The 12199-nt window shown below is 36.2% G+C and overlaps 1 protein-coding gene across 2 annotated transcripts; it reads right to left on the reverse strand.

Moving 5' to 3' along the window:
- Nucleotides 1-1028: 1028 nt before the first annotated feature.
- ANKRD46 (ankyrin repeat domain 46) lies at nucleotides 1029-12199 on the reverse strand. Of its 2 annotated transcripts, XM_063299555.1 has the most exons (4): nucleotides 11831-12199; nucleotides 8394-8552; nucleotides 2802-3020; nucleotides 1029-1498 (listed from the first exon to the last, which is right to left on the reverse strand). In XM_063299555.1, the coding sequence occupies exons 1-3, from the start codon at nucleotides 12139-12141 to the stop codon at nucleotides 2804-2806; spliced, it is 687 nt and encodes a 228-aa protein (XP_063155625.1). In that variant the 5' UTR covers nucleotides 12142-12199; the 3' UTR covers nucleotides 1029-1498; nucleotides 2802-2803. The 2 variants fall into 2 exon arrangements, with proteins under 2 accessions (XP_063155625.1, XP_063155624.1); XM_063299554.1 differs by having other exon boundaries at nucleotides 1029-3020.

Below are 12199 nucleotides of genomic sequence, written 5' to 3' on the forward strand. Positions count from 1 at the left end.
GTATCTGTGGGATGTGTTTGGGTTATGTGGTCTACTCAAGGACTTTCCCTGCGGACCATCAGGAGTCGTTAGGAGCACCTGGGATTGTGAGCCTGGGAAGATTCTACAGGGGAAGGGATCTCGTTTGTACCGAGGGTTTTTTAGTTTGCATTTGGCACGCTTTTTCCATTCTCAGCTTTCTTTGTGATCCTGTATACTATTCTTTAATAAATCAGATATCTTTATGAACCTGTTCATGAGTCTGATGTTGTTTTAGGATAGGCAATCATTACAACCATATTATTGTTTATAAATATTAGAAAGAAAAGCAAAAAAGAGAAAAACATCCCTAAAAACAATATAAATGCTTGGTTTTTGACTTCCCCTTTCTTTGTTCTCCACCTATTATCTATTGGTGTAAACTTTAGAAACTGTGCTCTAAATGTTTACACTTGCCTCACTGCGTAATAAAAGCAATGGTTTCTAACTACAATTGATATAACAAAAAACTTCACAAGGCGCAAAGTCACCACCTTAGTAACCTTGTCACTAAGTTCCTTAGGAGACTGTAGATTACCTATGCATTTACTTACCTCTTGGTTAATATTTGCTTTATGCTTGAAGATTGGCAAAAAATCCAAATGTAAACAAAATACAAAAACAATACCACTTTTTGCCAGTTCTTTCAAATAGACTGTAAATACCCCAAACCGGATCATCTGAAGAATCCAATGCATTCCTAGAATTTGCCTATATATTCGTTTTATGTCTTTTTTTGCTTATAGTGTGGACCAAATAGTCTAAGTTAAAATTCATTTATTCAGAAATTACTATAAATTCCTTCTGAATAAAACTGGCTCTATCAATATTTAACTGCAAGTTTCTTTAAAACAAATCTTAATAAGCATCAATAATTACTATGTTCTTGGGTCTGAGAGATAAGAAATCTACGATGGATCTGTGTAAAAAAGGACCATGAAGAACTAGATTTTCACTACCTGCAGAGTTTTCTTGATTTAAAATTGTATACATAAAGAGAAGCATACACATAGCTTCTACATGTTTATTTGGAACACCTTGGCATGCTTAGAATACAGTTAATAATTAATAGTTATACAGTGCAAAATAGAAAAGAAATACCATAACATGGATGTTTATGTTTTAGAAAAAGACCCTCAAAACTTACAGTTCCCCTGTTTATATCATATTTCTGCTGAATTAACTTTTGAGTAGTTAATCTGTTCATGTTTGCAGTCCTCTTGAATTTGCTGTTTATTATTTTAAAAAGATCCTATAATCTTCAAGAAAAGAAATGCTAAATTACTTGTAAATCAACACGCATTTAAAAAGTTAGAACTTTGGCTGGTCCTATACAACACATTAAAAGAGATTCTAAAACTGGGGTACAAATAGTCCATTTCCAATGTTTCCTTCAATGTTAAATGAAAAACAAAATATATCACAAAACATTTTACACAGAAGACTACAACTTGCCACAAAGATACATTTCTTCAGACAGCTGTCAGAATGAATATGAAGAACTTACTCACTGTGATATAAACTAATCAATTATTTGCTTCAGTTTCTAGATTTTAAACATGGTTTATTAATTAGTTATTGGGATATAGAAGAAGAAAGATCAGCAATAATTTTCTCCCTTGCTTGGATATAAATACAACTCTGTTAGACAATGCATGCTCTTGTACATCGGGATGCATTCTCACAGAGAATTTTTGGTTCAGCAGAAAACTAGACACATTGCCTCCTGCACCATTAATGTGCTTGAAACATCAATCATAGTTAGATAATCTTAACAAGTATATTAACCAGATCTCATATTTAGGTATATTACTAACTTATTTCAAAGTATAGTTTCAAGACAGGTCTCAGTTTACATATACAATAATCCATACATTAAGATGTTAGGACACTGAATTAATTTCAGATTACTTTAAAAAATCATCCCAAAGCTTACAGTTTTTTCTAAATATCAGGGCAATATAAACCTTTCTACAAACATGCCTCCTAATGGAATATGAGATATGTTTTTTCTAATTTTTATTGAACAGGGATGAAAACCATTTCACAAGTTTTGCAAAATATCTCTACTCAAATTTTCAAGCCATCAAGATAATTTTTGCTAACTTGTAAGAAAAAGAGAGTTTCTCCCCAATTGGAAGAAAAACCCCTAAAACTCCAAAAACTTTTTATTTAGTTCTTATTGAAACAATAAGTACTGATGCTTCCCAAATTACATATTGCTCTTGTTCCAAAGAAATGAAAAACTGTTAACATTTTAAGTGAAAATTATGGAAATTCTCAAGTGTTGCTTCTTGAAAAAAAGGATATAGGTAAGGAAATATAATTTAGTTTATTTTTCTGCAGAAAGCTATCTGCAGAAAATTCCTCGGAAATTCCTTGTAATGGTAAAAAGTGACCACCTTTAAAGACCCACAGTGAAAGACCTGATTCCATAACAACAATTTTTTTTAGAGATTTTGACAAATTGGTCTCCTGATCATATATATCTACCACATCAAGGACAAACTTTCCATCGCTTCTTTCTACTGTCATATTTTATCAGCAGAGATTACAACTAATGATAATCCAAGAAAATGTTAGATGTCGCTCATGAGTACCTTAGCTCAGTAACATGTAGCTAAGGCTGATGGATCCTTATTTTTGGAAGGGCTTCTTTATAGTGTGTGGGGGTGGGGAGGGGTGGTGTGTACAAACATTACATGCAGCTGCCAACACCTGCCTAACAGAGAACAAAGTGAGAAGTTACAAATAGTAGTAAGAACACTATTAATTTACGCTGCCTTTAATGCAGCAACTCTGGCTGGTTTTCCACAAAGGGAAGCACTCCGCTAACGTAGTATGCAATTCCAAGAGACAGCAAAGCAATGACCACGAGCAAAAGCAGCACTCGCCATAAGCCAAGGTCCTCTACAAATTCTTCCCATGTTGTTCGGAAGCTGGAAAGAACACCTTCCCCTTGTTGCAGGTTGGGGTTGAGGAGAGAGTGGCTTTCCATGGCACTGTAAAACAATTGAAATAAGAATGACACTGAGGACATAACTCAACCAAAGAACATTAATCCTGATCTAGGTATATAAGGAACAGAAGAAGAGGAGGTGGGTACTAATAGGGCTACATTAAGGTTGGAAAACCCAGGCTCAGGTGATCAAGCCTCTTCTCGCTTTATATGGCAACTGCGTTTGCCAGCATTACAAATGTTTCTGTGGTATTTCCAGTTGTAAACATGTTATAGAAATTCAGTTTATTTAACTAGAAATACCTAAGTATAATTTTTATAAAACTCTTTCATGCCAAACACACACCTAGGGAGCCTTTATTGCTCCATCACACACAGACTGTCCTTCGTATTTGTAAACCACTGCTGTGTTCAGAGCAATCAGCGTGATGCCTCCCAGGCAGCCATGGCCAAATCCCTACCTCTCAGTTGATGTACTTCACAGACATCTTATGAGGAAGGCATAACTAACTTATTTGAAAAGTTTCTAAGCCATCTGTAGGGCCAAAGCCATTGCAAAACAGTGTTTAATTAGTTAAAAATTACCATTTATATATTGGAGGAAAAAAAAACAGTGCTATAGTCTCAAACCCATTAAAAGTAATTCCAAAATTAAGGAATACCCCAATTGTTAATACTCATAATGCATAAAAAGGAAGAAACTAACAAACAAACAAAAGTTTTCAGCCTATCTAAAAGAAAACAGAAAAGGGGCATATGTGTATAAAACATCTCTCTCGGAAAAGATTTCTATAAACGAGGAGCCACCACTGAACAGGCCATATCTTGCATTGCTGACCATATAATTACACCTGCCAGATTCCAAAACTGACCGTAGGGCTTTAGCAGCTCCAATGTACAGAAGTAATCCATCAAATAACCTGCTTCCACACACTTTAGGCTTTAATGGTCAAAACCAGCACTTTCAACTGGGCTTGACTGTGGAAGGCAGACAGTTCATTTAATATCATACTGGAGTGACATGCTAATGAATGCTAAACTACCACAAACATCTGGATAGCTGCAATTTGCAAAACAAGAAACTTCCAAACATTTTTAAAAATTAAACCCACATGGAATATATTATAGTTCTCTAGCCTGAATGTTTCCAAGGCACAGCAACTAAAATAAAATCCTTCATCCTTAGATAGGTTCACAGCTGGCATACCATCCCAAACTGACAAAAGGCATTTTTATTTACTGTGGCCATCAATGCTTTCCCAAACAGCATCAGGTCCACCTTTATCCCCAAGCTACAAATTTGGTTCTTCTGAGGAACTGCAACTCCATTCGAAGTTAGTGGAACACCACCAAACAGGTTAATCAATCTGGATTAGTTTCAGCTAATTCATCCTCATCTACTCTAAAATTGTCTCCAGACATTTATGGTGAAGTTCTGTTCTGATCCTTGGCAAAAACAAGTAGAATTGTGAATCATCTACATACTAAGTTCATATATCTACATACTAACTTTTAACAAGTAGAATTGTGAATCATCTGCATACTAACTTCAGCTCACAGATTGGGAGTTTAAGTCCACACATCTTCAAGCTGCCACGGTTGAGAAACACTGATCTAGATGTTAAATAGCCCAGGGACAAAATGTGGCATCCCCAAAGTCCTGAACTAACTATCTCCACTAAGCTTCTCCCACCAGAAAGGACCCTAATGATCATAACACAGTGCTATTAGTCCCAGTCCAGTGGGGTCAACATTGCAATAGTTGGTATCAAAGGATGCTGCAAGTCATCCATCAGGATGAACAAAGTTATCTCTAAAAAAGCTATCTCTGTTCTAGTCCCAGGCTGAAAGCTAGGTAGGAATCTCTCCAATAATCAATACTCTCCAAAACTGTGTGGATTTGACATACCATCACTCTCTCCAGAATCTTTCTTAAGTATTGAATGACAGCCACTGCTTGGTTTCAACAACCACAGGCCCAAATTTGATTGGTTTTCCACCAATACATATCTCTGTGTTTCTAAGACCAACAAGCGTCACCTCTTTCCTCAATGAAACATTAACAACTTTTAATGGTTCAAACAGTTCTGACAGGAGTCACTGCCTCTTGAAAATTCTGTATCTGAATGGGAATTATCTGCCCAGTCCTGGTTAATATCTACTGACCAGAATACGTAAGCAGGAATATATTTACTGCTTGTTAAACAATTTGGCAGAATGCTGCCTCTGAGTCTTTTATTTTAAAAAAAGACACCTGAACATTTGGGAAGGATCCCAGAAAATTAACTGGGGTTGCAGCTATGGGGCTGCAGCAGAGCATAATGCAGACAGGAGTTATCGTGAGGGATGTAATATGCACAAAGTGTATGGAATTTCCAGGACTTCTTACTTTGGTTTTTAAATACGGTATCTTCTTCCCCGGAATGCTATTTGTTTGTTACTACAGAATCAATTGTCTCACTCTTGTGAGAACACAAATAAGGAGGGAGCTTTTTATATATAAAAAAAGAGAAGTATCCACTGATGCATGACAGAAATATTTGTTAAAACTCAGACATTTAATCTATAACCATTATAGAGGTTAAATAAAGGCATAATATAATCTAAGTGGAAAGGTTATGTGGCTATTGAAAACAAAGTGGGCTCTTTTTTAAAAAACAAAAAAATTAAGTTGGAGAAACTACCTGTGTCACTGTGGGTTACCACCAAAGTGACCTCTAAATACTAAAGTGATAGAAGGACTGGAATACCAGCTATTTTGAAAAAATATGGAAGTGGAAAAAATTCCTGATGATCTTTCTGCTGGTTAGAAAAACAAGCTGCTTTTTAAAAACTGTTACCAACACAGAGGTTGGTTTTTAGTTGCAGACCTCTCCAAAGATAGGTACAAAAGCAGAAAACATCCTCAGAGTTAAAATAATCATCATCACAGGAAGTAAAGAATAACAGGTGGGCACGCAGCTTCAACAGCTATAACCTAAATTAGAGAATTAGCGGTCACTTAATTTGATGGGAACAGGAGGAACAAAAAAACAGGGAAAACCAAGCAAAAATGGCCTCCTGTAAGAGTTCCTTTTTATATTACAACTTCAACCACAGTGCATACAAGATGGAGATTTATGTTTGACTCTTAGATATAAGAACTGCTGAGTGGCAAAGTTCTATACAAAAAGATACTTAAAATACTTTAACCTGATTTATAAGGAAATTGGAAACCTTTATTTATTTATTTCTCAAATTTTTGCTACTGCCCATCTCCCCCCACAAGAGGGAGTCTGAGTGGTTCACAATAAGTTAATCAATCCAACATTAAAACAGTAATCGTAAATAATACATAAAATATAATACAGTACAATAGAAAATAGAAAAATAAAAATCCAGATGGCTATAAAAGATCGAAAGTATGAGGGGAGCATTCTAAGGTGCCAGTCATCCCCAGGAATGACTACCCCTCTCCCCACCCCAAGCACGGTGGCAGAACCAGGTCTTCAGGGACTTCCTTAGATACCTTCAGCAGAATAAGGCATTTTTCTACTGGCAAGTCACATAGTAAATCTAAAGTTAGCTTAGTTTTAAGAGATAATTTTTTTTTAAAAAAATCACGCTTTCATTAGATACATGTTGTTAACTTACAAGCAAACATTCAATTAGAATTGAAAATATGATGGAGGTAGATAGTTTGTTCTTCTATAAATGGGAAAATTAGGTTCAGTTCCTACTTGAGAGGATTTTGAAACAAATCAAGAAAAAACTTAAAAAGAAAAAAAACCCTCACTACTTCTTTGTTGTCATAGAATAAAAGAAACCGATTAAGTTTTATTGAAATGGCTAAGAGATCTAGCAAAAAATACTGTCTCATTCCACAAAGCAACATAACATGTCTTGTAATAAAATGGCAAATAAAGGAAAAGGCTTAATAGAAGATGTATGTGTGCATGCATTTATTTGTTACATTTATATTTAGTTATAACCCACTGAATCAACTCCCAAATTGGAATTGTAAGTAAGTACAAACGCCGACTAGTAAGTCACACAGAAATAAACAGATTCACGAAGACAGTATTTTCGTCATGTATTAATTCTTAATACAAAAAAACTGAATTCATCCAAAACAATGTTGATTTATCATTTGTCTGAAGTATTTTAATTAGCAGTAGCTAGTTTAGTATACTACAAAGGTGGGCACTGTACAGGCTGTGGTTCCTAAGTCCCTGAGCACAGGGAGCCCTATAGAATTCCAGCAGCAAAACAGTCAAGAAAGAGGCACACAATTTCCTCCCATCTTCAGTGGAAAAGAAAAAACACCAACACAGGCTTTGATTTAGGCTTAACCCTCTGAAAAAAAACCCAACTTTGAAAATCTGGGGGAAGACAAAGCCTTGAAAATGTTGGTCCTGCCCACTTCAGTGATGTCACTGTCTTATTCCTCTAGTCCTTGGCCACCCAAAAATTCAGACAGAAAAAAAGAGGTGACCTTCAAAAAAATTTTTGTTTCATAACAGGACAAAGCTTTCTAAATACTGAAACTACAGACTGTAAACTTGAGCAAAGTCCCTACTCCTCCAAATAACAACACTGGAAGAGAAAAGAAACTGAAGATATCCTCCCCTTCTTTCCACCCTGTCCTATATTCTTCAGAATGAAGACCCAAACATATTGATGTTCCAACTTGTTTTGTATAAATGTGAGCCAGCAAACATATCTACATATGCCAAAGCAACAGAGAAGGGGCTGTGAGCATAATTAGGCAAAAGGCCAGTAGCAGCAGCTCTTTTCTTTACCCCCCATCTTAGAATGCTTAACCCCATACAGCTGTCAGATTCCAAGGAAAGCACTAAGTTCAACTTCTACCCGCTCTTCAAGGCCTCATAATGTATTTACAAAAGTGTAACTTCCTTTGAAATACACAGTATTTTCTATGAGGCATGTGATATACTCAGTGAAACCCAAGTCTTTTGAATGAAAAAACTAGCCCACAAGTTGCATTTTGGCTACACTACTTCAGAAAGCAGATTGGAGCTCAGTGGCTTCTCTATTCAAACCATCTACAAAGAGAAAATAATGTCAAGGAGAAAGAAAAACTAGAACCTCCTCCTCAAAATTGGATTTTCTATGTGTAAGTATTTATTGTACGAGGGACTGTCTAGTCACATTTCAAGTCAAAGATACTGACTTAGTCTGAATATACCATTTTAGCTGACTCCTAAAGTTCATTGGCCATGTGACAGTCCAACTTCTTTAAAACTCTTTCCAACGAAGAGTCTGAACTTCTCCAAGTACAAAATTTTATGGAAACATGTCTCATAATAAGCCTTGACCTTTTCCATTATGCAGAATAAGCTCCAAATGCGGCAATTTTTCCAACTATGTTTAACCAGTAAAGTAGAATCAAAACAATGGGGGAGGGAGGGCAAACCTTTCACTTTCAGCAGTCTGCATTGTTTCCAGCTTTGAGTGTGCTCCTCTGTTGAACCCTTTCACTTCTTGCTCTTCCAAAGATTCAAGCAATCGAATCACATCTTTATTTACTCCTCTTCGTTTTGCCAGGACAAGAGGTGTTGCACCTTGATGATTGCTATGTGAAGTGGAAAAAGAAAAAAGTTAATAGAACAGTTTCTATCTGAAAAATACATACATACCAACTGTATGAAAAAAATTCAGCAGTTTATCTTAGTTTATCGAAACAACACCTTATTGTTTTTCATTCAGCAGCCTGAAAGTGCCTAAAGTAATAGGGGTGTGATTACAGACAATATCCTATGAATATTAATAGCATGTTAATGGTCTGGCTGAATTTACATGATTACATTTGAAGTCAAGCACTTTGATTTAACAGTTCCTCTGATTTTATGTCCTGTGTTACAAGGATGTTATATTATTGTGGATTTTAAAACTAAAGGTAATTTAGTTAGAGTTCCTTGAAAAGAAAGCTGTTGAGGAATTGCTGGATCTCTCAAACAAAATTATAGAAGTTGCCTTGTTTCAATGAAAAACCAAAAACCTTTAGTAACAATACGGACATGTAAATAAATCTAGTTACTGTATTAATGCAGAATTAATTAACTAGAGGTAGAGACACTTGAATCTTACATATGCTTCAATTTCATCAGATTTAGAAGTCAAGACTATGTGTAAAACGATTAGGTTTCCTAGGAGATTATTACACTATCAGGTAATCTCTATCCAGAAAGATACAAATATAATCTTCTTTGGAATGGTATAGTTTCCATCTGAAATCTCACAAGTCTTTGTACATAGTCGAAAAAAGAGCTTGTGAGAAAGCCTGAAATTGAGATAAGAACATTCTTTTCTTTTTATTAAGGTTTAAGATTTCAAGAACAAGAGGTATTTGGAAGATACTAACTTATCTGAAACTTCAAAGTGTTGAGATTACAAATAGTTATTACTGTTCAAAAAAAAAAAGCTCCAAGGATTCTAAAACTGTAATCTCTTTAAATGTGATACCTGAATTGTAATTTACCAAACAGTTCTATGCTTACAGCCCTATACAACATTAGCACAGTCTCCATGCTTGTCAGCTGAAGCATGAAAAAGCCGATTTAACAGTGTTAAGAGTTGCTACAGGGAAGCCACTTTGCAAGCATTCCCATGTAAGGTTCAGCCCATTACTGCAGTTTTACAGTCAGCCTCCTAATACCATTACAGACAGTCCGTGTTTAGCAACCACAATTGTGATCAGCAACTCGGCTGTTAAGTGAAGCAGTCGCTAAGCGAAATCACAACAGTGCTTACAATCTTACTTCAGCTTTCCTTTGCTTCACAGATCTGTAAAGGTCATAAATGGGAGGACTGGTTGTAAAGTTACTTTTCCATCAGTCATAACTGGAATGGTTGCTGTATGAGGCAGTCACTAAACAAGGACCACCTGTACTCTTTCCTAAAACTTTGGTGTTTGTTCTTAAAATAAAAATGCTTTTTTTAAACAATTTATTACATACACCAAGCACTACAGGTGGTCCTTGATTAATGGCCACTCATTCAGCAACTGTTTGAACTTATGACCTGCGATGGCACTGAACCAGTGGTACTTATGACCAGTCCTTGGAGTTCTGGCCATTGCAGCGTGGTCATGATCTGGATGCTCAGCACCCAGCTTGTGATTACAACATTGCAGCGTCCTGCAGCCATTTGCAACCTTCTTTGCCGGCTTCTGACAAGCAAAGTCAATAGGGAAGCCGGCAGGAGGTTGCAAATGGTGACCACATGATGTCCTTGCTTAATGACCCGTGGTGATTTGATTAACAATGGCAACCAGGAGTGCCAGAATTGCTGACACTAAGTGGCAGTCACGTGACATCGCGCTTTATGACCATGTCACTTAGCAACAGCAACTCCAGTCCCAATTGCCATAGTTAACTGATGACTACCTGTAACAGAAAATGGAGATGGATACTTGCTTCTTAGTTGTACTATCTACTGAAGCACTCTAGTTCTTTTGAATTTGAGACAACAGACACAAAAGGAAAATAAAAGCAACTTTTAGGAAACAAGTGTTCAGAGCTAAATTGGCTAGGTTTATTTAATTAAATAAATTAGGTAATTAATTTATTTTAAATTCATGTGTAAAATCACACTCATGCACACATGCATACATTTGTACTTCCCACTTTCTTCATTGTTTTTGCTATCTAGGCTGTAGACAAGGCAGTCCCACCAGGAATTTATTTTATTCAAGAACCTTGTATGGTGATAACAGTTACAGCATTGATTCTTCTTTGCAACTTCTGTTCCATTATCAAGAAATACATCCCCAAGTTAATTATGAAAGCCACTGCAAAGTTCACACAAGGATATGCTAACATCATAAGTTTTACCTCTTTTTAAGCATCTTAGTCATCACCTACAAGTGAAATACTACAACTCAAATATAAAACAAAGAACAGAGGCTTAGAATCAATCATTTAAACGCAATTGTTAAGTTTCAAACCACTAGGATACATGAACAGAGAGTTCAAAGAACAAACAATTCTGGGATTATTGTTAATTGTGTTTGTCAAACAGCTATTTATCCAGTACACTAAGTGTTTTTGTCTGGGCACTGGCATATGACAGATGCTGGGAGAGTGAATATACAACATTTCAGAGAAAGATTGATTCACAAATTCTGAGAGCTGGTAGGGTGAGCACTGAAAAATAATGAAATAGAAAGGACATGTTGAAACATTTCTGTTTACAATGGAACAAATATACATATAAATATATTTCAAGTTGTTAACAGAGGTCAATTATTTTGAGATATCTCATCTCCATGTTAGGGGTTGGCAACAGAATCAGAACGTCATCTATGCACTTGCTCTGGATGAACCAATGCAAGTGCCCTCAAAATGTTGCTGGACTGCAACTTCAATCCTCATCACCATTGGCCATGCTGGCTAAGACTGAAAAGGTTAAATCTTTAACAACCTTTGGAGAGCTTCGCTGTAATTGTAGCAGCCTGGATAGTGCTAGAAATGGCCATTGTTTGCTGTTTTTTTCTCCAGTGCAACAAGAAATAGGGTCATTATTGTATAGAATGTTCTTGATAAGAACACACTATCAGGAATAGTTAGATAATTTCTATGCTGAAATTATTGCCCTAACCAGAAAGAATCATAGTTTTAAGTGCTACCTAAAAATTACAACAGAAAAGTCAGCATACAGGTTTTTTTCTGTCTTCCTGCACATAATAAAAATAACATGAAGAGTGGGTCAGAGATGCTTCTGTCTAGAGCTCCCACAATCCTGAGTTTTTGAAGAAAAAGGATGAGGAAGGCTGAAATATATTATCAGGAAATATTCAAAGTTAAGTAGGTAAGATTGATTTTTAGACATATGGTAGAGTGACAAACTCACCAAATATCTATCTTGAGTCCATTGGAGACAAGGAATTGAATGGTATCAACATGTCCACACAGGTGAAGGGCTGTGTTACCTTGGTAATCTGTGGCCAAGAGATCACCCCCAAATTTGTGCAACAACTGAGCAATATCAACATTTCCTCGAGCTGCTGCTAAGTGAAGACCTGTTCGGCCACGGTTGTCCCGGATGTTTGGGTCAAAGCCACTCTCCAACAGCCTTTTTGAATAGTTAAAATCTCCATCAATGCAAGCTTGTAGCAGAGGCACACTTGTTTGTGAAGAATCATTTACAAAGACATAAGACATGACTGAGTGGGAAACGTAGCCAACCTGCAGTTGAAAATGAAATGGAAGAAATTGTGAG

The sequence above is a fragment of the Candoia aspera genome, chromosome 3 (assembly GCF_035149785.1).
Source record: "Candoia aspera isolate rCanAsp1 chromosome 3, rCanAsp1.hap2, whole genome shotgun sequence".
In the NCBI taxonomy this organism is placed as follows: domain Eukaryota; kingdom Metazoa; phylum Chordata; class Lepidosauria; order Squamata; family Boidae; genus Candoia; species Candoia aspera.